Below are 27,860 nucleotides of genomic sequence, written 5' to 3'. Positions count from 1 at the left end.
GTTAGTCCCGATCATTTACATCTTCTTGTTACAAATCTCGTACAGTGCATGTGAGAAAATGCTGTGATGGAATAAAAGTCATGTTTGCTAATATTAGAGCTAAGAGCCTACTTAAATATTTGATTGGCAACTGCTTACATAACTATTGTGGGATTATCTATAAAAAATAAGTAAAACTATCGAATGTTATTATCAGCTTTGTGGTGTCCGAGTTAATGGTCTTGGTACCACATGCAATAATGCTTTGCTGATCGGGGTTTGGCTATCTCCTGGGGTGACATGCAGCTACGTAATGTGGCTTTCTGTGTCTCTCAACAGGGCATCTCTTTGGAGCTCCTGTGTGGTGTTGCCCCTTCTGGCTCTGACGTGGATGTCTGCGGTTCTGGCCATGACCGACAAACGCTCCATATTGTTTCAAATACTTTTTGCCGTGTTTGATTCATTGCAAGGCTTTGTGATAGTCATGGTCCACTGCATCCTCCGGAGAGAGGTGAGGAACATCATTCTTGTGGAAGACAGGGATGATGGTTAGAAGAGTATTCTCCTTGTCGAGGAATGTGACCTTTTATGTTAATATCTGGATGTTCAGATTAAAGCTGGTCTCCTCTAAAGGTAACCGTTTGGGAATCAAAGCTAAAGGGAAGCTTTAAGGCAGAGTTCAACAGAACTTCTTCAACTCCGAAAGTGAAGCATTAAAGCAGATGGGAGTGTGCAAGGGAAAGCACACAACCAGAGGTTTTGAACCAAAGAGGCTAGATTCAAGAGAGGCTCTGATGGAGTCCTGCGTGTAGATAAGTCTGTTAGAGAAACTGGTGGATAAGAGGGTAGAGTGGCATTTTTTAAAAGGTATAATCCATAAACATGATACAATGATATTTCTTAAACCAACTCCCTAACTCGTGCTTCTTACACACAGCTTATCCCCGCTCTTCATATTTAACTAATTGAATTTTAGATGGAAAAACGTTAAACATTTAATGCACGGTTCTTCTGTCTCTATACTAAATTGTGGTTAAGGTCACTAAAGGTGAATGATTTAATATGGATGCCTATGCTCAGAAAAAGCACAAACAAATATATATAGTAGAGCATGGAAGAAAGTAATTGTCCCCAAGAACTGTGTTTCTGTAATCACAGCATTTCTCCAGGTCATCGTTGGGATTTATTGTCAGCAATGAGGAAAAAAAGTCATCCATCATCATTCACATGTCTAGACACCAACTTGCACCAGATCCATCTAAAACAGTGATAAATTTCAGACTTGAGTTGTTTAGGGATAAAGTACTGTTTTCCAACCAGAACAGAATTTCTTCTGAGTGTTTGCAAGTGCTGACACAGTGTTTACAAGGTTTATGAGTCACTTTAGCATTTACTCTGGGGAGGGTGGCAACTAAAACACAGTGACACAGTGCCAGCTAGTAATTTTGAGAAAACTGCCTGCGTTGTTATTTTGCATCATCTGGCTTCTTTGAGAGCTGTCTCATGTTGTGCACATTGCAAAAACACACGTGCATGTGCGTACACACCACATAGTTGTTACAGTGATGTGTGAAGGTAACCAAAGGTTTTTACCTGATTTACTAGACGGAGAGAACAGTATTTCCGTGCTACTTCAGTAAAATATGCAGATGTCATCGATAAACATGTATTCTAAGAACATTAGATGATGAAAACAGAACAGTGACTTCACGTAGCAAGGGTGCTCTTATTTTTCATCATTAAAAAAATCTCATTTAATGTACAGTTGCCAAGCTTTACCATTCTTGTTGCAAATTTCTACCTAGAATATCAGCAGTAAACATTTTCCAAGTTTCTAATTATTTATAGACCAACGTTAAGTAAAAGTTAAAAGGAAATTGAATATTTTAAGGCTGTGTTCTTCTTGAACTGTAATTATACTGTGGGGCTTCCGTATTATCACCAGTATGTTATGTAACAAAACTGTTTGAAGTGAGTAGACACATGATACATTTTTGGTTGACTATGAAGGATGAATGGTTACAGGTTTTAAGCAAGATGCATGATATATTTGCCTGTAATTTTCAGAAGATATTAATGCTTCAGGTGTAAATGAGGGGGAAAAGTGTCCCATCTAAATTAGTGTCTCTTTTTTTTAGAAATAAGCTTTTTAGATAGCCTTAGGCTAATAATAAAAATATTCAGGTTTTAAAGTGACAGATATTTTGATGACTTATTATCAAATTTTTGCTGCTCAAATGAAGAAAAATACTTGGCACAAAAATTCATTTCCATCAGAACTTTTCCATAGTTGCTAATTGGACTGATAACTGTAAGAAAAACATGATTTATGTGTAATTAAATCAAATCATGTAATAAATTTGCTAAAACAGGTGTCTAAAAATATGTTTTCTGTATTAATTGGGTATAAAAATATGGATATTGGCTCTGTTACATTTTCAATGATTAATTTAAAATTGAATAATTTTGTAGCTAATAAATTAATAGTTTAACTCTCATCCCAGCACTGAAATGAAAAAAAATCACTTATCCATTATTTTTGTATTGACTGTTACAAATACCCTGTAACAAATACCCTTCCTGTGCAAGTACACAGAGAAGATTTCAGTTACAGGGTAATTCTCTTCCAGAATTCCTGAGGAAGTTGTTACTGAAAAACCAAAGGAACCTTATGCAAGAGGGTTTTGCAAATCCCAGAGACCACCTCAGAATGGGCCTCACTGGATTCACTGAAACTTTGACCTCCTGTGTATTGCCTAACACTAGCAATGGGTCTATCTCATATTACCAGTACTCACACTGCCCTAACATTAACCACAGGCCAGGAGTATTCTCATATTCTCTGTGTCTCCTATCAACAAACATTCCATAATAATATACCAAAGCCAAAGCTACCTGTAAAATATTGGGTAATGACTCATATCTATTCATTTATTTCATAATCCCCTAGGAGACCCTAGGAATATAGTTGTCTCCCAATTGCTTTTTACACTTTAAAGGTTTTGGGTTTTTTTTCCCACAAAAACTTAAGATATTTCATATGGATTTTTCTTTTAAAAAAATATATAAGCAATGGAAGGAATATTTCCTTCAATTATGAGATAAACTGGATATAGACATATGTATTTCTATTTCTATGTGTTTTTGACCCATATTTACATATTTGGGTCATTTTAGTCTTTAACGATTGTTCTAATATGAATTCAAAAGGCTTCACCCGTATTTACTTTTGCAGTCTTCTTGTGCAGGAGGTGGGTGTCCACAGGGGAGGAATATAGTCTTGCAGTTTAAGAGAAGAAAGGAAACAAAATACTGTAAGGTGGCATTTTAAATATGATGTGTATAGGGCTTCATTTATTTTAAAAATCCCTTTGTTTTTTGGGTTTCCAGTTGTAAAACCAAATCATTTCCAGTCAGGAGGGAAATGGGAAAATTGATCACTATGGTACTGTCAACTCAGTGATATTCCACTATTTTATAAAAGCAAATTGATTATTTGCTTAAGAACTTGTCATGACCTCCATTCAGAGTTGACATCTTAATATTTAAATTCCATCAAATTGGTATTCTTGAAAAATGTAGTTTCTTCTGGAGCACCTGTCTCTCCTGAATTGCTTTAGTAGATGCTTCTGATAAAAGAGAAAACGAGGGAATAAGAATTTTTTTAAACATTAAACCATCTGATTTATCACAACACATTACTTTTGGCATCAAAACTAGATCTTAGAAGCTAGTATGCCTAATACCTAATAAGACATAATCTAATAGAATCTAGATACTTCCTTCATTTATCTGTCATTTCTTGATTAGAATTCATTGGCATTAAAACACATAACGACATCTACTATTTACTATTCTCCACATTGCTATGGAAATTCAAACTACACAAGAGTTATGAAACCTCTGAAATAGTTACTGTTGCTAGGAAACCAGTTTCCTGGAGCCTGCTTATTCTTCTCATCTCCCTGTCTCTGGCTGTGCCTGCCTCTAAGACAATCTTACAGCTTGATGTCAGAGGGGGAAAATAACAAGACTGTGATACAAAATAAGCTACAATGAAACCCTTTCACTAAATGGACGGAAAAAAAGGAAAGTGCTTAACAGGATAATTTTGTTGGATAGATGTATGAGGATCCTGTGGCTGTTCTGTGGCGTTAGTAGGAGGGCCAAGCCCCCCTCTCCCCTTTCCCCTTTTCCCCGGTACTGGCAGGAGTCTAGGCTGCACCAGATGAGGTCTCAGAATCTTCATCAAAACCTGTGAAGCAGTTTTGTAGCAAAATGCTTAAAATAAACACGAACAGCTTTTCCTTTCTTTCTTTCTCTTTCTCCCACTCCCTTCCACCTTTTTTTTTCTTTTGCCATTTTCCATTTGGTCTTATAAATTCCATAAGGAGTACAGATAAACATTTAAAGCATGTGACAGTGAATGTATAAAACCAATATTCTATCTAATCTAAAACCAATATTCTCCCCAAATAAACCATTTTTTAAAAATAAATGAAACAAATAGTGGTGAAATAACTAGACAGCACTTTGAAAAGAGGTCACATGGCATGTAATACAGTCAAGATGAAGAGGTGCATGAATCTCCAAGCTTGACTGTTTACAGGGAAATGAGGTGTGACTCGTTATTAGGGGAGGGCTTGTCTGTGTGCTCCCTTAATGAGGGAGGCAGGGGTCTCAGCGGGTCTCTGAAGATGAGGGACTGGGTGACGGGAGACTCAGAACATAATAGGGTCCTGGGAGAAAATGCAGTTGGAGGATTAAATGAAAGTTTCAAGTAGAGGAAGATGGACAGAGGTTCCTGGGCATCTGGCTTCCCTGGGATTGAGCCTTTGGTGAAGAGTAGGAACGAAAGTCTTCTCTGGGACCACCTGGGGCCCATGGAGGCCTAGAGCAAGTGATATAATTCTGGACACTAGAGTGAATTTTTTTTTTTTAACAGCTATGACTGCAGGACCAAGAAAGACAATGACAACATTTGAGGGCATAGCAGTAAGTGGTGTTTTAGAGCTTTCTCAATGGAGCGTTTAGTGGCCATGGTTAAGAAGCCGCTGTGAGTGGTGTCATGAAGAAATCCAATAGATTTTATAGAGTAGGCAGCGACCCAGGGTGATGCTGTCACGTACCAATCCTGACATGTTCAGTTTGCTCAGAAGGACACGGCTTGAAGAGAGAAGGAAGTGAGTGGCCAAGAGCTTTGTCTTCGTCAGGTTGAATTGAAAGGCCAATAGAAACTTAAAGATTTTGTTTATGTGTTTTTAATAAAATAGGATGTGTTTCTGGAAATGGAGACTGGCTAAAGATACTTAAGTAGAGTTGAATTTTATAAGAACAGAGACTGGAAAACAAAGACTGCTTTTAAATAGGAGCATGGACATGATACAAGCTAGGACAATATGCTTATATTCTTATACACTTTTTCACAAAAATCACCAACCCCCCCTTCACCCAATAGTCATCCCCTTTCTTAGGTGAGGAATATCAATCTCACCTCTTTCCAGATCAAGCTTTCCTGCTTTGAGCATAATTCCAGTGATATCATGAATATCTGCATCATCTTAAACTGACTTGTGGGCCTCCAAATCCATGCAGAGGTTTAGGAGCCTAAGAGCGTGAAATCAGATGAATAAGATGGCATCAGTGAAGAACTGAGACAGACATACGCAAACTCTGGCATGTCTGCCAGGTCATATCTAGCTGTGGCTTGCTCTTACCCAAAATTCTTCTGAGTGCCTGGCCAGAGGGAGAGGTAAACCCCACCCCCCTCACCCACCTTCTACACCCCCAGGGTTGCACCTGTCAGCATTGTTAAGCTGGTGAGGGGAAGTTAACTATGTCTGGAATAAAGGTTTAAAGTATAAGAAGTAAGAGGTCATGAACTAAGTTTTTATTGTCTGCCTCAGTGGATGACATGAGGCTAAAATGAAATCACTTCAGTAGATGCAGAGGTGCTGGTATCTCATGTATAACTTACCTTCTTTTCTTATTTTTGTGCTAAAGAAATGTCATTATATTTTTTTCAGGCCATCTAGGGATGTTAAATGTCATCTAGGGAGGCTTATGTGACCCCCCTAAACTGATAGGAAAAAGATAAAAAGCTAAAACAATTTTGAGATGAAGTGATAGAGCCTTTAGGTGGTGGAGGATTATAATGGAAGGTCAGTAGGACTGAAATCTGAAAAACTGAAGTTCGTATTTTTCCTTCAATGTATACCAAAAGGCAAAAAAAAATTTTGTTTTATTTCCTTTACTTTTCAAGATTTCGGGGAATATTTTAATCATGTGAAGTCACTCATATGACTTATGCTTGTATCAACTGACAATACATATGAAATTGAAAACAATCTTACTTGTTCATTGAACGATTAAATTATGTGAACTGTAATATGCTTACAAAGAGCTAAGCCATTTGTTTGAATATAAATCAAAAGAAACAATAGTAGACATTAGATTCAGAAAAAAAAAAACAGAATTGTAAGACAGTCCCCTCCTCCCAAGTGAACAATATCAAATGCTTACAAGAATATAACTTAGTTTCTTGTCTTAAAATGATCTCTGGAATAAGAAATCAAGAAAAACAACTGGCAATAAAACTGTCTTCTTACAAGGTGAAGATTCTGGGTCTGAGCGGCTCCGTAGCTGGTTACAGAGCCCATCTCAAACAGGGCAGCCCTGTCCTGGGAGGTTTTTCTCTAAACTGCAAGGTTGCCAGTCATTGCTGGGTATTCTTCCCCAGCAGCTCCAAACCTGGCCTTGACCCCCACAGTGACACTCTGCCCCGCCTTCCGGGAAGCCCTGGCTGGCCGCTGCTGAGGTGAACCAGATCGCCCTCCCACGGGGGCAAGACAGGAGCAAGACCCACTGCTGAGCTCTCCGAACTCGTGTCTCATCCAGGAATCCACTGCAAGAAAAGGACTGATGGTTTTCCCAGGAGTTTTTAGGGCAGTTCCCAGAAGGAACTTGCAGCTTCACTTGGGTGTCCCGGCTGGACACTTGGAGAAGATAACCTGAGAGCCCATTCTTTGTACGTCACCGGACTTTTGAAGATGTTTCTTATATTTCTTTCATGTCACAGCATGACATCAGATTTCCTTAAAGTTCCCTAAATATTCCAAGGCAATTTATGTATCTGTTCGTTGCTATTTCCCAATACCTTTTATCCCTCCACCTGGCTGACAGTTAAGGCGGAACAAACTCTTAGGCAGATTATCATGAAGAGAGGAAATTTTGAAGTCTAGATTTTAACTGTGCCATAATTTATGTTAAGTAATTATTCTGCACAGGTTCATTGAAAAATTGTACTCACTGGTCTTATGTAAGTTTAAAAAATGATAATATTTCAAGAACTCAGTTGTAGTGTCTAAAAATAAATTTTAAATTAATTGTTGCCTAAAAAACGTGACTTGTTCTTTACAAATAGTAAGTCAGCTTAGAAAGCTTACATAACCAATATTAACAACTATTTTTCTTCAGTCTTAATCATAAGACAAGAAGGACAGCAAGACTGTTATTGTCCAGCGTTGTAAATATGACTGTTGACACAAAAGATTTTAATTTCAAGAGAGGACAGCCAGATCTAGATTCTGTCTTTTGTTTGTTTGTTTTGTTCTATTTCCTCCTCATCTGGAATTAAGATTCTTGTCAACATGCTTTTTAAAAAATTTCAGGTGTTCTCCATCAGTAACATTAATTCACAAACATAGTCTTTTTTGTTTACCTGATAGAAAATGCAATTAGTTATCAAAATGTTTCCAAATAGCTACAGATGTATTTCCTATGTACTCTATTGCCTGAAACACCCTTTTCTGTTATAAGGAATATATATGCAGAAAGAAATCAAATGAAATCATTCTTCCCTGATAGTGTTAGACAAATATTTAAGACTAATTCATCTACATTGCCTGCATACAATTAAAAAAATTTTTTTAATCAGATGGAGCATTTGGAATCAAGCAAAGTTTCTCTCGAAAAGCTTTCTGAATTAGAAATAACAGAGACACTAAAAGTGTCAGGGAATCTAACACTTTAATTATGGCATTGATGTGACTGTTAAAATGATCTTGAATTTACTGGAGAATTGTTATGCTTTTCTGTTTTATATTTTTTTCTGAATAGCACTGACTAATTCGTGAAGCTGACATCATTCTCTAGCGTAGAAATGCCCTTAATCCATTGTCATATTTGGGAGTTTGGGAGTTTTAGGTATCGATTTGTGTGTGTGTGTGTGTGTGTGTGTTATAAAAAAGAGATTTCTTTTATGTCTCCTTCAAGAAATCAGATAGTGGATTTTGAAGAGAAACTTACAGAAGTTGCTTTTCCATATTTCATTGTTGGACAAAAATAGCCTTGATAGCTACACTCTGAAGGTCTGAAAAATAGAGAGCGGTGAGGACCAGTTAAATGCATTGTTTGGTATTACCAAGTGCCACCTTTCATATTTTATCTATGCTAGTATTTAGAAATAGATCTGAAAAAAAATCTCTTCATGTGACAAGCTCCTGGAGGCAATATTTCTAACATATTATTTATCTTCTTCTATAAATTGTGCTTCTTGAACAGTTGCTTCAGGACACACACAGAAAATCAGCATGTACCTGTTTTTCTGATGTTAGTCCTTCGGGTTTTTTTCTCTAAAAACAGATACATTTCTTTGTGGTTTCCCCCAGTGCAAGTTTCTATTTAACAGAAACAGTGATCATTTGGCAAACACTAGACTCATTACCAATTTTTGATTATTAATTTGTGTTCACTTTATGATTTTCAGCTATTAAATCTTCTTAATCTAAAGAGGAGGAGCCTGGAAGCAATGGTATCTAAAGACTGACTTACCCCATGTCATGTCTCCTTCAGGGTAAAAGCTGGATAATTAACTTTTAAATATTTATCCAGTTCTTCAGGAAAAGGTGGTCAGACTAGATTTCACTGAACCTGTACTTTTACTGATGTGTTTGAAAAGTCGCTCGGTTCTATCAAGCAACTCCTCCGAGAGTCTCAGTCCCAGATTCTGAAATATGAGAATCAGAGAATGGAAGAGATGTCAGAGAGAAAGAGTCCCTCCCACCCCTGGATTCTCAGCCGTTAGTGACCCCGTCCCTGGGATGAGAACCCGGGGTGGACAAACAGAAGCGGACAAAGGTCTCATTACTGAACTGGCTAGCCAGGACTCGGAGGTGGTGACTGAACTCCATGTTACTTTCAAATCTTGCAATAATAACTTACAAAGTGGGTGGGAGGAGCTGGAAATGATTTAACAGGCTCAGTTTTTTCTTGGCCAATACGTGTACTACTCACATGTCACAATAAAACAGCACGGGACATTTTATATCATGGTGTTTCAAAGTTAAAGATCATTATGTGTTTGCTTTGAGAGTTTCTATGAAGGTATGTCAGTAAAGTAAAGGAAATGCGACATTACCTGTGCTTTGTTTTTTTCATTGAATAAAACGATTATAATAAACTAGAAGGAGAATACCAGTAATGTGAAGTCAGAAACACAGAACATTAGAAACATGACCTTGTCAATGACTGGGACAGGGAGCTACTTGTGACATCTGTCAACAGCTTGTTAGGCCACGGGAGACGGAGATGCGCTGAGGCAGAGGAATCACACGATCACAGTAACTATCGACTGATTGTGTGCGTGTTATTCATCTATTCATGTTTATTTTGTTGTTAATAAAGGATTTAATGTTCTTCAATTTTCCCTGAGATATGTTTATTCTTTACTCAGAATCCAAATGTGAATGGATATTAAGGAAATTTGGCTTTGCTAAGTGACTTTTTATTTCCAGACAGTCAGCCAGAAACAGCCATTTCTGTAATCTTTTTGTTTGGTTCTGTTTCGTTTTTACATCAGGGCACATCACACGTGAAGGGAGGCGAGATATAGTCCCCCCCGATATGGTGCCTAACAGGAGACATAGAAGGAAAATTCCAGATCAATTCCAGTCGAAAGATCATTGAGTAATCTCATTGTTCACAGTGCTTAAAGCTGTTACGAAGATTATGCCATAACATATAAGAAATCCCCCTTGAAAGACATATATATTGTGTGTAACAGTGGAAATAAATCTCTCTGGCACTAATTATTAGTGCTGAGCCAGACATGCCCGCTTTGACAGCTGAAGAGCACTTTTTGCCCCTGTAGGTCACAAGTGATACATTTCCTTGGCATAGCACAAAGTCCAGACACATCAGCGTTTGCATTAAGAAGTAAACAAAATGGGTAGTAGTTCATAAAAACAATAACCACTATCTCAGTTGATTGCCAAAAAAACCAGTATCTGGTCATTACTAAGACAGAAAAAAATGAATGTCATTTTTTTTTTCACAGGTTCAGGATGCATTTAGATGCCGATTGAGAAACTGTCAGGATCCAATCAATGCTGATTCTTCAAGTTCTTTCCCTAATGGGCATGCTCAAATCATGGTGAGCTTTTATTTTCCCTGATTGTTAATTCAATCGTGATTTGTGAAGGGAATGAACAAATATTCTTATTAGTAAAATAGTATCTAGTATTGAAGTCCCATTTTGAGTGACTCTGGCTGTAGTTCATGAACAGACTTGGAAGTCCGATACCAGGTAACTATTCTATCTGGATTGCTTAGGAGTCCATTATCTGTTACTGGTCCCCAGGCGTGTTGAGTGTGTTTCTATGCAACACCAAAGAGTATTTTCATCCTTGCAAAGATTTAGGGATAACTTCGTCCATAGGATCTTTTTTATTTATAGATCAGAACTCTATGGACCTGCACGTCCAATCTGAAAGCAGTGGTTTTCCAGCCTTGGTTGCACATTAGAATCCTCCCTCCAGACCAATGAAACCGGCATCTCTGGAGTGGGACCCAGGCAGGCATTGGTTCCAATGTGCAGGCGCAGGTGAGAGCCACCACCCTACAGCCCAGGGGGTGGCCGCAGCTCCAGTAAAAGATCAGCTGTCATACCTGAATGCTGCCTGTTGTCTGGGATTAAGGGGTGCTTTAGGCATAGCCACTTTGGTGCGTTTTGGTAATGTGGTAAGATGTAAACTATGTGTTGTTAAAATCAGGGCTTATATAATAGAGATTTTCTTTTATAACCTATTTGATATATTATTGTTTTGGGATTAGACAACATAAAGTAATGAGTGATATACTAGTAACTAAGACTTGAGAAGGAATAATCAATTCTATATTAAAGACAAATAGAATACTGAAATTTCTAATTTAAAATGTTTATAGGGAAAGGTATATGATTGGAAGACTTCTTAAGATGGGCTGATTTAATTTTGCCATTTAAAATAATAGTTTGTTTAAAATAAAAGTTTGGAGAAAATATGAGGATGGAGCTGAACTCCAGCAGGTTCTAGACCAGATTAGTATTGCTTAATCTTCAACTTTAATTCTTGAACCTAAAATCCTTTTGTCACATTTGAGTGAAAATGGGTCAGTATGACAAAGCTGTATTACAAGGTATGACACTATAAACCACATATTCAAAATAAATGCTTAAAAAATACAAATTTACAAAATACATTTAGTTAAGTATATTCATAATAATGCACATTCTTTTTATTATGGTTTAAGGAATTCCCTTAACATTCTATCCTTTTGTATGTGGTGTCAATCTACTGACTGAAGATGACAGTTGTATCTACTGTATTGTCTTATTAAAACTGTATGTTGTGATTCCATTGATTTTGCTTAATATCTGGTCGCTAAGAAATATTCTTTAAAGCAATTTGATTTTTCCTTGAGAAAGTTTTTCACACAAAACAGTAACCAGTACTTCCTAGTCAGATAGCTGTAAGCATCAGATAATCTAATAGATAAAGTCACTTGAGCTCTTCCTTCAGTGATGATTCTATACCTTATTATTTCTTATTACAGACAGACTTTGAGAAGGATGTAGACATTGCTTGTCGATCAGGTAAGAATATTGGGATTTTGAAAATATAATCATTAGGGATGTTAAATCATTATTACGGATTCTGGTCTTCAGGAAAATGTGGTTTCATACCACATTTCACACAGATGAATAAATAGAATCTTCCGAATGGAAGTCTTGTAACAGCAGAATGCGGGGGTTGGGGGATGAGAAAGGAGAGAGAAACTGAGGAAGGTCAACTGGGAGCACCGGGAAAGCGAAAAGGCACCTGCTTGGAGGCAGAGACTTCCATTCCACTGATGCTGGTTGTCAGGTGTAAGGCCGGCCAGTTCAGCCTCTCTCTCTGCCTCAGTTTCGTCATGTGTGGAATGGGGATTGTGGTAAGGAGGAAATAAATACCATCGTGTGTGTGTGTGTGTGTGTGTGTGTGTGTGTGTGTGTGTGTGTCTGTCTGTCTGTCTGTCTCATAGTAGCTGCTATGTTTCATAATTGCAGTTTCAGCGGAGGCCGGGAGAAACCACTCACACCTGTTCCTTAGAGTGCTCGGGTCCCTTCACAGTGTTCCTGATGGTTGTTCTCCAGCCGGCGGCTCAACTCTCACCAAGAGTAGACTCAAGAGTTTTAAAGGAAACTACCTGTCATTTGGGGATATTACCAGTTGTTGAAAATGCTTCTTTACACTGGGACAGAATAGATCTTATTTTTTCCTTTTATTCACTGGCTAGTACTGCCATCTGAATAAAAGTGGATGTCTGCTTCATGTAAATATCCAAATATTTGAATGCAAATATTATTTAGCCCAATCCAAGTCTTCTTTTTTTTCTCCAGACTAAACAAACTATGTTTCCTTATCCATTCCTCATAGCATCCTCCCAGGCAGGCAAGGTGCCCAGGTGGTCTCCAATTTGTTAATAACTTTAAACTGTAGTGCCCAAATATATACATACTTATCCAGCATTTATCACATTTGGCTCCTTACTTGTATTAATGCTATCTTCATTTTCATCTGACTTCATAGCAGCTGGTACAGTTCTAATGTCAGGCTGTTGTCATTCTCAAATCCCTAAGACTTCTTGTAGTAGCTGTCAGAGGCTAAGATTCCCAGATTTCTGGGCTAAGATTATGTAAATGTTCTGGGTTTTTTTTTTTCCCCCCTGAAGAAAACTCTGGCCTTTGCTTTTATCTTTATTTTCTATTATATTCCTAGTTTCAGGTTAGTATTCTCTCCATTTGAAATTGTTTGGCCACTGAAAGTTTGATAAGAATACCTTCTAGATCTTCTAAACTCTCAGGAAAGGAATTGAATGGGATGAAATGAAATGGAGTATAGAACCCTGCTTCCACCCACCTCATTCAGACTCCCTCCGAGTGTAGTTTTTCAGATTTGACTCATAACCACTAACCAGCTATGCAGTCTGAAATCAGAGTTGTCATAATCACAATAATATGAGAGACTTGTCTCCTATTCTCAGTCCTGAATTCAATCAAATTACTCTATGCAGGGTATGACCATAGCACAGCCACAGAATAGCTGACATGTCTTGGCAACCCATCGTGGGCCTGTGTAAGGCATTAGGAAGCATTCTTTCCAGTATTAAAATCCTTCCCAATGTTAAAATATTACTAAGAGACCATCTCAGTGGTGTTGGTTTCCAAAGTCGACTATTTCCCTCTTTGGAGAAGTGATGAAACATTTTCCCTTGCTCCACCGACTTTCCATAATTACTCAAAGATCACGAGCCATGTAAGCCAGGTTCTACGTCTGTGTTCCGAGATGGGATGGCATTTATGTGGACCGGGAAACCTGAGTGTATTTAAAATAATTAGGTATTCATTTAATTCCTATTTTCCTTCCTTCAATGTAGTTGACTTTTAGTCTCTTTTTGAGTACTGTCTACAGTTCTCCTTGGTAGAGAAGCAAAATAGGAACAGTTTTGTCTTTTCTTTAACAGGTATTTACATTAAACCAGGGTTTGTCAAAGCATGGTCCCCAGGCCAGCATGCTGGTTTAGCATCACCTGGGAGATGATGGATATGCATGCTTTTAGGCCCCACCCCAGGCTGGGGTACAGTGATCAGTACCCCTATAAGCCATCCAGGTAATCCTCATGCATGCTAAAGTTTGAGAAAACTATTAGATCATCCTCCCCAAGCTGGGTCTCACCCCATCAGTATTCATCCTATTCTTTCGTTAAATGATTTTACCCAGATTTCATTGTATTCTAGGGTTTAGTATTCCTTATAAAAAATGTTCTAATGTTTCATTTTCTGTTTGTGCTCTTCTAAGGTGAGCTCATGAGGAGCTTGCCTCTCCATTTTTCTAGAAATTTCTGTCCATTTTGAGGTATTTTCAATTTTAAAGTCTCTATACATGGACTCTGAATAATCTTTCTCTAAGTTTTGTTTGAAATTTACTTTTATGCAAAGTACTCGGGTGCTTTTTGTCACCTTTTGTTTGTGTTTGTGTTTTACCTTTCACAACTTGATTAGTGGCTCTCAAAAGCCCTGTCACTTCAACATCATACCTGCCTGTGTAGATGGTATGGATTTCTTTGTGTTGTATATTCAAAATCTGGATTTGCGCTTTCAGCAGGTCTATGAGGCAGACATTCCTCTTACATAAAGTAGACACTACTTCATGAGAATTATTTTTCCCCAGATATTTAAGATGCACAGATTTTCAGTAAAGGTGGCTGTCTCACTTGGTAAAAATGCATTGATGGTGACTGCAAATGATATTACATTTATACAAAACTAAATATATCATATACAATTGCAGATTATGAAATCAAAATTCAGTACTGAGATTCCCTCATAGTTTGCAATATATTCATAAAAGTATAAATGATCTATATGTCCTTAATGCAGTATAATAGGTTTGTTCCCATAATTCACCTTTAAATTGTGCTACTGCAGATTTTGGATGAGTTTTTACTTACAGTTAAGGATTAAAAATATTCTTTCCTGAATTTGGAGATTTTTAAAAAATATTTTATTAATAATATCATTAAATCTATTAATTTAACATACTTTGCCCCTTAGTATTTTCATGTAAATTGTTCCTGGTAACCACAATTAATTATTGATCTATTACTTAAGAAGTTTGGAAATAGTCTTTTTACATAGTAGTTAAGTACAAAATGTCATGGAAAATTGTAGATTAATAAAAAAATGTAAATGTAGATTTAACATGATTTTTCATGTCTATCATAAAGAGACCTAATACAATAATTAAATACAGTATCTCTAAAGGTAAAAGGTAATTACATGAATGATGCATGTTTTGAAATATTTTTGAACGCTTCTCTTCTTTGTAATAGACATTCATAATCTATTTTTCAACCTTTGCTTTAATACACAATAATTATTATACTATTGAAAATTTGATTAAAATAGGTAAAATTCAGTATATCTGAAACTTTTCATGAGGAGACAGTAAATGCAATATTTTACAGTTATCTATGCCTGGTAAAATTTCAGTGACAGTTGCTCTGCTTTTTAGATAGGGCAGAATTATGTGCACGAGTTGAGCCAGTTTGCATACAATGCTGTTCTATATGCTTTTAAAACCAAAATTACCAAAATTTTTCCTCAGAATTTCATTCTTTCCTACCTCAAAACTGACAGTTGTTGACAACTAAGCATGCTTTGAGCCATTCTGCCTCTGTTGCCCATAAAATATGGCTTTCATTTTATGCAGAGACAAAAAATAAACCCACCAAAATATATTTTAGTAAAGAATTCTGAACCCTTCCACTGGCTTACTTGATTTGGTTTGGTTTATGTTTTCATTCTCTTACTACAAGTTAACATGCCTTTTTAATTTTTCTAAGTCACTATTTTTCAGGTTTAAAACTGAATACAGGTTTCAGAGATTCATACAGTTTTTTTCTTACAGACTTGGAAATTTTAATATTGAAACTCAAGCATCTGGACTGATCTTGTAAAAAGAAAAATTCCTTTCTTTTCCCACATGGAGCTTAACATGATAAATACTTTTGAACCCTGTATCTACCTTGACCATATGGACTTCATAGATAAATGCTCATTAATTTTCAACATTTCTGGCTCAGTAGGATGAAATTCTCATTGTTACTTCCTTCACACAGTATTTTAATGAGTAGAACTTGTAGAATACTTTGGGGAAAAAGCCTTTAGGAAAAAGTCAAATTCATTTGAATATATCCACAATTTTATAAAACTCTTTGCAGTAGATTGATGGAGAAAGCTTCTTTGGTAATCTGCCTTTCCCCTGAAAAGTTATGCAGAATTGTTTAAGGGTAGGGCAGTGAGAGTTTTGAAAGTTCATTCATCAGCTTTCAGCTATGCTTTAGCTGTGGGCTACCTGGGATCTGGGAGAGCGTATCAGAGTCAATAAAGAGTGTTGGAGTCATCTAGACAGCATCCAAACAATAGATATGTAATGTTTTTATTTTATTAAGGAAATTGTTAGGTAGAGAGACAAAAGAATACAGTAATGAAAAAACTAAAATATGCTAACTTTCTTCTATGAATTTTTATATTCTGATTCACAGTTCTTCACAAGGATATCGGTCCTTGCCGAGCAGCAACGATCACAGGAACACTCTCTCGGATTTCTCTAAATGACGATGAAGAAGACAAGGGAACAAACCCTGAAGGACTAAGCTATTCAACGTTGCCTGGAAACGTCATTTCCAAAGTCATTATCCAGCAGCCCACGGGTCTGCACATGCCAATGGGTATGAATGAGCTGGGCAATCAGTGTTTGAAAAAAGAGAACAGTGAATTGCGGAGAACTGTGTACTTATGTACAGATGACAATTTGAGAGGGGCTGATATGGACATAGTCCACCCTCAAGAAAGAATGATGGAGAGTGACTACATTGTGATGCCTAGAAGCTCTGTGAATACCCAGCCATCGATGAAAGAGGAAAGCAAAATGAGCATTGGCATGGAAACCTTACCACATGAAAGGCTATTGCACTATAAAGTGAATCCTGAATTCAACATGAATCCCCCTGTAATGGACCAGTTCAATATGAACTTAGATCAACATCTCACACCCCAGGAACACATGCAGAACTTGCCCTTTGAGCCTCGCACAGCTGTGAAGAATTTCATGGCCTCTGAGCTGGACGATAATGCTGGACTGTCAAGAAGTGAAACTGGATCAACAATATCCATGAGTTCACTAGAGGTAAGCAATTGAAAAAAACCTTCCCTTGATAGTCGAAATGTATGCACAGATAGAGATAGAGGTGTATAGGTTGGTTCACGTGACACTGGATTGAGGGAAAAGAGTCACATTCACTTTGACAGTTATGTGTAATACAAGAATTTGGGGCATGTTGGGATTAAGATTCTGGACACATGCTTTTTCCAGTGGTACATCAGAATCACCTTTTTCAAGATCATGTTTAAAAGAAGGAACCCTCTATATTTAAAAAGATAACTATCAGTCATAATTCTTTCTTAATGGAAGCCAAGGAGGGCACTCATAAGGAAAAACCAGATCCGATGATTCTCAGGTACTGGAGGTCCCTTGGCTACAAAAGTAATTTCTGCATGGCATGACAAACTTAAACCAAGGTTTGGATTTTCTGTGTGAGGGCAGCTGTTAAAAATAATAGAATTGGAATGTTTTATGGCATTTACCATTGCACAGATGATAAACTCTCTTACAATGTTAGAGGGATGTCTTTTAGAGGAAATGTTTTGGTCTCAGCTCTTACAAAATGACCACCACTGAAGTATTTAGTCTTAAATTGTGAACCCTGAGGAGGTCTGTACATAGAGCAGGCTAAAATCCAGGACTCTGAGGTCTACCCATAGAGCTTTTGTATGAAAAAAATTAACTCCTCTCTGCTTCTTTACAACCCATAAAGTGATAGACAGTAGCCAGCAGTTATCAGTATCAATTATATTGTATCACAATCAACCAAGTAAGAGTTAAAGAATACAATGTCTTATTTTCTATTGACCTACATCATGTTATTGTTCTGTATGTGACTTTTATATCCTTTCTCAAAGTTTTGCTGTAAACCCACTGCTGATATATAATGATGTGTTCAGTATGCAGTGTGATACATGCGTTCTTTTATGTGTATTTCCAACTGCTGTAATAGAATAGATTTCTTCATAAAATACTACTTGGTGAAAGACAATATAATTGGTTACCTACCCTTTCTAGCAGAAGTATGCTGTTAATTGTAAGTTCTGGTGTTGCCCAGAGGCAACCATGTCTCTGTTCTGCCCACAAAGCCATGCCTTATGCCAAGTCACAATGAACAGATCCTGAAAGGCTAGAGTTAACTTGGTGAGCGGTGTAATTTGGAGGCTTTTCCCAACTGGATCAAGGAAATTCTAGACCAAAATGGGAATTTATATGGGATCTAGAATAAATTCCAGAATTTCAGATCAATCTTAAGTGGAATAGGGTTTCTCAGAATCATCCCTCAGAACCTGAAGCCTAGTTCACTCCAGAATGTCTACAGCCCCCTCCAGACCAAAGCAACCCATCAGTCTTCACTGTAAAGTAACAGAATAGCTACTGCTTCTCTATTTCTAACTTGCATATCCTGCAAACCAGCAAGTCTACTACAATAATGATCAGGTGAGCACAGATGACATAATGTTCATGCAAAATCACAAAAGTTTTTAAAAGGATTTTCAGTGAGTGTGCATGTGATATAACATCATAAGTAATCATAATTCTGATGCACCACTGGAAAAATCATAATGACCTTATGGAGCCATCTGTATAGAATGGCTCTGTAAGATGTGCTAAAAGGGCTAGAATGGAATTATATTACAATATTTTGCTTATAATAAAAATGCTTTATGTCTAAAACCCTAAGAACCTCTCTAGGTTTGATGTTGTGCAGGTTTTGTGTGCTTGAATAATAGACTATATTTCCAACTGCTGCTTCATTCAATTTATAATGTTTCCAAATCTCCATATCCTTATTATTAAGCATAAGCATCATATATAACTGTGATTCTGCATTTAAATGACTTAGAAATCATAAGGCTTACATCTTGAAAAGGGAGAAAATTCAGGATTCAGAATGAAAACCCAATCCCTCATTTTCATTCTTTAGAAGAGTTTAATAGTAAATTGCTTATGGTGACCATTTTAGAAGACAGCTGAAAGAATATATAGATGTGGGAATGAATAATAAAAATTAGCATTTATATGGCATCTTTCATTAGCAGATCCTCAAATCACCTTAAAAACATGAATTAATTAATCTTCACAACACCTCTGTGCAATGGATAAATTGTTATAATCCTCGAAGTAAAGTCATTTGTCCAAGGTTACAGAGCAAATGCATAACAAATCTAGGAATAGAATGTTCCTGTTCTGATCAGTTTTATGTTGTCTAAAAGAGACAGTAATGGGCCTCAACATTAGCACGAGAGTAGTGTTGGAGTTCATTTTAACCCTTGACAGACAATTGGTGTTATGGTGAGTAAGACACAAAGTGGATGAAATACAGGTGTGCACAGCTAGCAGATTTTGGAGATAAGATGGTGGCCAATGCCTATGAAGTCGGTGGTGTGGCTTTCCTATGAGCAGAGCCCAGCCTGTCACGTGGAGAGGTCACCTCTACTAAGCTGGGTCTGTCACCCGGTGGGGAAGATGATATCTGACAATAGGAAAGAGCAGAAAGATGACTGAAGTATGTACATGGAGACTGGGATCAACAGTAGCCAGTAGGTATCTTGAGTCTTAGAAGCTAATGTGGAATGAAACTGGGTAAATATGTGGGTGACCCAAGGCTGAGCCATAGGACAACCTGAGTGTCCTCCGGGTGAGAAGGCAGGTAACAGCCTCAGGAGCACGCCGCAGGGAACGCGGGGACAGCAGCGTCCAGCCAGGTGCCTCAGCACCCTTTCAAGGATGTAATAGAAAGATGTGCTTATTAACTCATAAAATTTGCTCCCAAGAAGTGGGTGTTCACAAATTGCCACCATGGGAGGTGGTTGGGGGAAAGAGGAGGGTAAAAGCAACCAGCTGTAGCCTAAGATGTGGTATTCATGAGTAAAAGGGAAGCCAAGGAAAAATACGAGTTGAGGGAGAAAGAAAAAAGCTGAAGAGTGGGTGAGGGTGTGGAAGTATTTACTCAAATAAGCAGGAGGCAGCAGCGAGGGAGGCTCCCCAGTCCCTAAGGCAGTGCCGGCAGAAAAGGCCCCGTCCTCCAGTTTGTTCAGCTAACCCCCCATTACTGGGTGTGAAAACGTGTGGTGAATGCATGAAGTTTCTTGGCATAAAAGCATACCCAGATTTTCTCCCTGCCTAATATTACCTTGTTTGTTTCTTTCTAATAATGTGTTATCTTCCATCTTCCCTACTGTATCCATTCCCACAGTGGATTTGTTATGCAATTCTGAACAATTTTAAATTTAGTTTCCACAATTATGGAATAATTGCAATATTAATATGTTAGAATTTCTCCCAATGGCTCCAGCCCTTAGAAGTCCTCTAATTGCTTTGCTTAGGGTTAAGAAGAATTGATTGTCATTAGCACTCAAGTCATTCACCTTCAGTTAATGAGCAAACTGTGCTATGTGCATGTTGTGTATATAACAAGCAAAACATCACCAGGTGCTGTGGAGCAAGTGCAGAGAGAAAAAGAGGTAGTTCTCAAGCCATCAGGGACTATGAAATAGAGTTTATATCTCGGATTGTGGTTCTACTTATTTATTCCGTGAAAAATTCTAGGTACATCATTAAAGAAGACAGGTCAGCATTCGTTTTGAATCATTGAAACACTGATATTTATTCAACATCTCTTAACTGTTAGATCCAAGCAGTCAACACGTCGTCACTCAAAAGCCCTCCCAGCTCTCATGCATGTCCTGGGCCTGTTGGGCATGGGGTCCATTCTTCACCCTTTTCCCGAGTGTCATTCAGGGTTGATAAAGGTTCCTGTGTCACTGGCTTGTGGCCAAGTGAGAAGACTGGCCTCTAGGGAGCTCTGGTGAGACACTGGGGGTTCGGGAAAAGAGAGAATCCCAGGACGTTTCTCCCTCTCTCTCTGCCTCTGCAGCACCTGGGGTCTCCTCAGCTGCCATTCGGTAGTGCGCCCAGCTTCTGCCGGCTGCCTCCGTGTCTGGGCTTAGGGCGCTGTGCCAGCTCCCTTCGTCTCCCCAGCTGGGGAGGTGGGGGGCAGTCGCTGCTGCTTCTAGCCCCTGGGTTACCTCACGATCCCTTGTGGTGACTTCTCAGCCATTCTGTCACTTGACTTCCTTGGAAACAGTTGGCTCAAATGTAAACACATCAAGCAGTTTCTGTTATTCTCCTGATGAATCTTGCTTTAATTTTTCTTATTAAAAAAAAGAAACCCTTAATAACTAATCAGAGTTAGATAATAGATTACACATTTTATCTAAACCAGAAGTTCCAGCTTTTCTGACCATCAATAGCGTATAGTATAAACAGTATATCTGAAAACATGCCCTCTCAATTTATAAATGGATGGGCAGAGACATCATTCTAGGCTAAATTTTTATACCCCAGTTTTCCTCCGGCCATGAATTATGAGCTCTCAGCATAATGGTTTTTAAAGGTAAAACATTTCAGCTAGAATGTCACATCACAGATGCCTCCCTCCCAGCTATTGAGAGGATCAAATGAGATAATGTATGTGAAACCCTTTAAAAATTGTAAGGAGCCCTTCAGATGTAAGGTTGTGTTATTATTATTTCATTTACCAATATGTCTTGACTTTCTGAGAAGAAGCTTCGATGCTGTACTGAATTGATATTCAGGATATTAGACAAAAATGTTATGGCCTCACTTGGGAACTGGGAGACGCTGTCCCTGACAGAAACCATTGCAGAACTGACCATCGTACAGAAGCAACATTTTCTTTTTTAAATTTTTTTCTCGTGCAGCTATGGTAAAAGGAAGCCTCACCCTTCTTTAGTGTTTTGTTTTTGCTCCTGAAGTAGGGAATTTTTTATGCAGGCATACAAACAAAAGTATTTCCAACAAAAGTTGTTTTTCAAACTTAATTCTTCTTGGGTTTCAATTCCACAGGTATCCTGAATGGATTCCTTATCAAGGTTTTCTCCTTGAGAGGGTTCATTGCTCATTCTGTATCAAAAACTTTTAATGACAGTCACAGTGCCATTCATTAGTCCATAGAATTTATTCTTCGCTGTGAATCTTTTAGTGTCTTGTCCGGCTGAATTTGCTGTGACACAAACAATAAAGTATTCCCTCTGAGAAATTATTCATCATTGCACAGAGACGCCCTCTCTGCGTACACTTGCCAACTATTCCTCCGAGCAGTCGCACACCATTATGCAATTTCTTATGCATAAATCAGACTAAAGGATGTTTCCCTTCTATTAGTGATAAGCCTGCATTCCTCTCAACCGCCTTGATCCTCTTGGCTGTCAGTCGGTCCATTCTCATTGGTTTTCTTTGTGTATTTAGTCTACCCACTTATCCAAATTCTCCCCGAGAATGAGAAGACAAACAGCAGAAAAACCAAACACGAAACAAGTCACATTCTTTTGGATTTGTTTGGCTGCTGCAGTACAGCTCCTTCAGACACTCATCAGTGATTCTGTAAATGTCAAGAATTCTGTAAATGTCTACAGTTGTGGCAAGCCCTGGGCTAAGAGGCTGGGATATATATATATTAAAGGTGATCAAGACAGATGTGGATCCTGTCCCAGTGACAAATAAACCCTATGGAAGAGGCCGATAATCGTTAACAAAGGAATAATCTAAAGAGTGCTGTGCTGGGTAATAACCATGGAATGTGAGGGAGAGACCTCTTTAGATAAAGTGGTCTGGGAAACCTTCTAAAGGGCTGTATAGGGTGGGAAATGAAGTTAAGGAACATGGCTTGTGAATGGCTGGAGGGTGAGGGGATGTTTCAGGCAAAAGAAGGTGAAGTTGGAGTAGGTAGGAGTGACCAGATTTTGCAGAGCCTTGTCAAACAGTGGAAGCTACCAAGGTCTGCAAAGCAAAAGACTGTCACGATCATTTCACCATCCATCCCTCTGATGAAAGGGCAAGATTAGGATCCAGTAACAGCAGGAGAAGGGACAGAGCAGGATGCCGGAGGACAGGAGGCGACTGGAGCAGTCCAGACAGAAGAGAAGAATGCCTTTGCCTGCAGAGGTGAAAGTGAACGTGGAGAAGAGTGGGCGGATCCAGTGTGTTTGGAGGTGGAGCAGAGAGCAGCTGCTGGTAGATCCATGTGTGGGGTGAGAGACAGGAAGCAGTGAAGGGTGACTCCTGTCTCTGACCTGACTAAGCTGATAATCAACATTTTCTGTGATGGGAAAGACATGAGGAAGAAAAGGATGTTTGGAACTTGAAAGATGGTATTTAACACCGTAGAATGAATTGTATCATCCAGAAGAGAATATGAGAAAAGAAGCAAATGTGGGAATTCAACATTTAAAAGGCAGAGAGATGACAAAGAACCCGCAAAGGAGAGGAAAATGAGCTGCAGCAAATAGGAAAAAAGGAAAAGCTGAGAGATGAGACATATTTTAATGAGGAAATGATTAAGTTTCAAAAACTTCTGAGAGTCTGGTAAGATCAGGACAGAAAAATGACCCTGCAAATTGGCCAGATGGAGCTTATCAGAGACCTTGACAGGAAGAATGCTAATGGAATGTCAAGGACAGAATGCAAATTGGGATGAGTCCTAAGTGGGAAATTAGGAAAAAGAAACATCACAGAAGAACTGAAGAGACTTTTTTTTTATCACCTACTATGACAAAAAAGGATTATTTGTATCAGGCTGCTTGGGAAGTTGGAAATATATAAACAGAAGGATTTATATCGTCATAAAAGATTTCAGTATCACCCTGGCTTATTTTACATTTATATGTAGCGATTTTTCCATTATCAACTTAGCAGAAAATTTGTTATGACTTGATCGCTTTTCTTAGTTGGTTCTCATTTTTTAAACATATAACTATTATCTCTAATCACTTCTATACCTTACAATAACACTCCAGAGAGCCCAGAATGACATTTGAATGAACATGTCAGTCAGTGCCACACACTTAAGTGTTTTGAAAGACCTTCCAACACACCACATGTCTGCCAAAGGCGAAAAGAGACTGAAAACAGAATGGAACATTCCGGTTCTTGCAGTACGCCACCAATTTCCCAATGCCAGTACTCATTCAAGATACACTAAAACTAGATTTCACAATGGGAGACGGACGCATCATGGAGGGAGAGATGTCAGTACCCCCTCTGGGATGGTATCTTTCCTCATAAGCTATCCCGTATTAGAATGATTTTTAAGTTATTTTACTCAACACAATTTATTGTAGATCGCCATCAGATTTTCTTTCATGTATCATATTGATGCTTTTTTTTCTCTTTTAAAAAATAATTGACAAGTAAAATATAATGTACTTGACCTTGCTTTATGCTTAGAAAGCACCATCTCTGTCCCCCTGCTGACAGCCTGGGATTGACTGGGTGCCTCTGAGGTTATTCTTGCTGAGTTCTAGTAACAGTCAGAGAACTGTCACAGGCAGCTTGGCTACGAAGTACTGCAGCTTTTACCCCTGAGCAGGTGGCGGGAGGCCGTGGAGAGAACGCAGGGTGTGAACGTGAATCCCGGCTCCTCTGCTTACTACCCAACTTGTGAAGTAAACAAGTTATTTGAACTCCTCTGGCCCTCGGTTTTTCTCTTTCATAAAGTGGGGATAACAAAGAATACTTTCCCAGCCACCTCATAGGGCAGTTAGCATGGTCACACGTGAAGCACTTCATGAAAGGTTGGAACACTTGGTTTTGTGAGCATATGACTAACATTACACAAATTCTTACCTCCCTTGGGCTCTGAAAATTTTCCCCTTTCTCTACGTTCTAAGTCTTCAGTGCCTCATTTTCCCCTCCTCACCATCCCCACCCCACCCCCACTGTTAAGCTTTTTTGATAGAAATCTGTTTGCTTCATTTGTTCATTTCTTAGTCTAATCCTTTAAGGCTTAGAATTTAATTTTAATAAAATTAAATGGAGACCATCTATGTGTAGGAATGTATCCATTTTCTTTTCCGTATTTCACGTCGGCAACAGGGGACATCCGCCCTCACAGGTGGGCTCTGTGGTGTTCCAGGTTCCCCGCTTTCGTTTTGTGCTCCTAGACAATGGAGCCTTTATTGACATGTATCCATCAGCATTTCTAGCTCTCAGGCAACACAGCTTTGCATTCGGAAATGAAAAGGGCAACGTGTGGCTGTTACAACCCTTGGCAACAGAGACCCCCTCGTCTCGGGCAGCAGAAGGGCCTCTTACTCTGCCCGCTAGCTGAACTTTTCTCAGAAGATTTCACTGTTTAATTTTCAAATGGAACGTAAAGCTCATGACTAATGTTCTTTAATTGCTTAAAACCGTTTCTGTGCTTGCATTTTGCTGTATTAAGAACTTTGCTTAATGTATTCTTACAAAAATGTCCCGCTGAGTCACAGGGCCAAGAAGGCAAAGAATCCAAGAGCAGAATGGAAACACTGACATTTAGTCTAGCAGGTTGTAGCGAAGCCTGATGGGCTACGTTGGCGCCCGATGTTTATACAACGCAGTTAGATAACAATAGTGGCAGAGAGGTGGTAAACGAGGGCTGGGTTAAATGCTCCCCCACACACTTCTCTCCTCTTGGGAAGTCACCGGGGCTAAGTAGGGTGACACTGCAGACACCGTGCAACGTGAGGTCGACATGCTGTTTCCATTTAAGAAGGCAGTCTCCTGAACCCTCACCTTCATTGTACTTGAAGACCCAAAACCAAATATTTCAGAACTGTTAAACTTTATTTATTCTTAAACAAAATCTTTCTCTTGGTGTATCACCTTCTGTGTACTGAAACGTGCTTTTGGGAGTTGGTTACAAAGGGATGTTCTGGTTCTATAGCAACAGTTTTTAAATAGTCATGCTTTTTAGTGAACTTTGTTAGTGCCTTCCTGTCTCTCCTAATGTTCCACAGTCACAAGAATCTCTCCCCTGTCTTGGTAATGATTCCCTGTTAGGTTATTGAACTTTAAATTGTAGATAGTGAGATAGGAGAAGAGGAAAAAATAGGAGACAGAGGTCTAAAGGTGTACGTATTTTTCCAACTGCCTGAATATTACTCCTTTTTAATATTTATTAATTGTCACTGTGTTTTTATCCCTACTTCCTCCCCAAAAAAGCCAGATTAAAAAAAAGCACCTCTTATATTGGGAACATGCTTTGTTCCCTAAAAATTCAGAGAACTCTTTTAATATTAACCAATTACCTCCTTCTATAACTAATCATTCTAAGAATCCAGTGACTTCTTCGTGGAGATGTTAAGTATACTCCCCCTACACTGATATTCATATGATGACATTAATTTCATTTAAATTGTTTCCTGATGTTATCAGACCTACTGCCTGATTATTTTATTAATGCATATTGATTTATAATTAGATTCAGGAACTGTTTTAAGAGTTGGAACCACAGAGGAATACTGTGAGATAGTTACATCTACATTTACAATTTGCTGGGGTGTGGACTATTTGTTCTTTTACTAATTAGAAGAAATACTTCAGTTTAGACCAAGAAATTTGCAAGTAAGACTTGTACAGATAGCACTCTGGAACTCAGACTGAGGGCCAGAGAGAATTTAGTAGAAATGAAAGCTACAGGTGGGTTGGTGGGAGGTCTTGAGTTGGCTAGATGATTTTTCCTACACAGCTTTTAACCCTTTTTGTCTATGAAGTAGTTTTGCTGTAGTAGACCTAAAGTCTCCTTCAAGACTGAAATTTTTGTGTCAATTTACACAGACAAATTTCTCTCCACTGAAAAAGTGAAGTTAAGAGGTCAAAATGAGAAGTATGCTATTTTTTTATATTCCTCAATAATTTTAAAGGAGGTTCAAAGTGAAAATAAAATAATTTGGATGAAAGTTTGAAATCAGAAAAATTTTCACATGTTCTTATATGAAGGCAATACTTGTAACAGAGAAGCTGGATTGTTTTATTTAAAATAATGATTTTTCATTCTACTTGAAAGACTAAATATAATTTTATTGGTTTTTCTTCTTTTTAAAAAATACCTAACAGAGGAGAAAATCACGATATTCAGACCTTGACTTTGAGGTAAGTTTCTATGGATTTTCAATATGATTTTCATTACTTAAGTTCAAAATTGATATATAATCACTTAAACATACTGCTCTGTGCAGCTGTGTAGGTGTTCTACTTATTTTTAAATGAGAATTCAAACATTAATTAAAATCCATATTGTTGCAGAAGAAAAATTTAAAGTTCTAATTGCTTTAAATGTATGACTAAACAGATTTTTCAGACAAGTGAGGAATCCATTTTATAATTGGTAAGATAAGTGGGCAATTTATGGTGAGGGTTGCCCTTGGTTGGGAGATGAGAACATTGGTTTCTTAATTTTTCATGTTTAGAACAATTGTGCTGGCTTTGCTTCAGTCACTGCCTGAAGAGAGTCTGTGGGGGGGCTTCGGCTGGTTGTGGGACTTGCCTTGTGTCCTGATTCCTATTAAGCAAGTTCTCTGTGGTATATTCCAGATTCTTTTTTTTCCAATAGCAAGTGTTGATTCAATGGGCTCCTATGTTTTGTAAATGCCTTTTCACAGATATAAACAAGATGAATGAAGATGTTCATTTTCCAATTTACATTGAGTTTATATTGATGCCATAACATCGATACTAGAAATTACTGAAATCATACCATTTGAGCAGCTCACACCAAGCACAAAATTAATGATGTTTGAGCATCACATAAAATGCACTTATGCATCTTGATAATTGGATATGATTCATAATCTGCTGACATAATTGGATACACAATTGGATGACAAATTGGATAAATTTCTCCAGCGTATTTGTGCTGTTATGATGCTTGCATAGAACTCAGTACTCTTAGCTGGTCGTCCTCAAATTATGGAAGCCTCCCAGAACCTGGAAACTAACGTAATGATTGTATTTATGTAGATGAATGTTGTAGCTCAGCAACGTACACATCAGGTATCAAAAGTGAGACTTAAC

The 27,860-nt window shown here is 38.1% G+C and overlaps 1 protein-coding gene and 1 long non-coding RNA gene across 5 annotated transcripts in view; one reads left to right on the top strand and one right to left on the bottom strand.

Moving 5' to 3' along the window:
• The window catches only part of ADGRB3 (adhesion G protein-coupled receptor B3), a 669,309-nt gene that overhangs the window by 614,413 nt on the left and 27,036 nt on the right, over positions 1 to 27,860 (top strand). For all 3 annotated transcript variants that reach the window (XM_036916256.2, XM_036916253.2, XM_036916255.2), the window contains 5 exons: positions 319 to 490; positions 10,316 to 10,411; positions 11,851 to 11,890; positions 16,384 to 17,027; positions 26,904 to 26,939. In XM_036916256.2, the coding sequence (XP_036772151.2) occupies positions 319 to 490; positions 10,316 to 10,411; positions 11,851 to 11,890; positions 16,384 to 17,027; positions 26,904 to 26,939 (988 nt within the window). The remainder of the gene's footprint in view (positions 1 to 318; positions 491 to 10,315; positions 10,412 to 11,850; positions 11,891 to 16,383; positions 17,028 to 26,903; positions 26,940 to 27,860) is intronic.
• Positions 5,452 to 27,860, bottom strand: part of LOC118927723 (uncharacterized) — a 79,732-nt gene continuing 57,323 nt past the window's right edge. Inside the window, exon 3 of one of the 2 annotated variants that reach the window (XR_005030938.2) lies at positions 5,452 to 5,586. This is a non-coding gene — a long non-coding RNA (uncharacterized LOC118927723). The remainder of the gene's footprint in view (positions 5,587 to 27,860) is intronic. The other variant, XR_005030936.2, reaches the window with a different exon arrangement.

The sequence above is a fragment of the Manis pentadactyla genome, chromosome 16 (assembly GCF_030020395.1).
Source record: "Manis pentadactyla isolate mManPen7 chromosome 16, mManPen7.hap1, whole genome shotgun sequence".
Taxonomy (NCBI): Eukaryota; Metazoa; Chordata; class Mammalia; order Pholidota; family Manidae; genus Manis; species Manis pentadactyla.
Note: the sequence above shows the minus strand (reverse complement) of the source record. Positions and strands in the feature narration are given on the sequence as shown.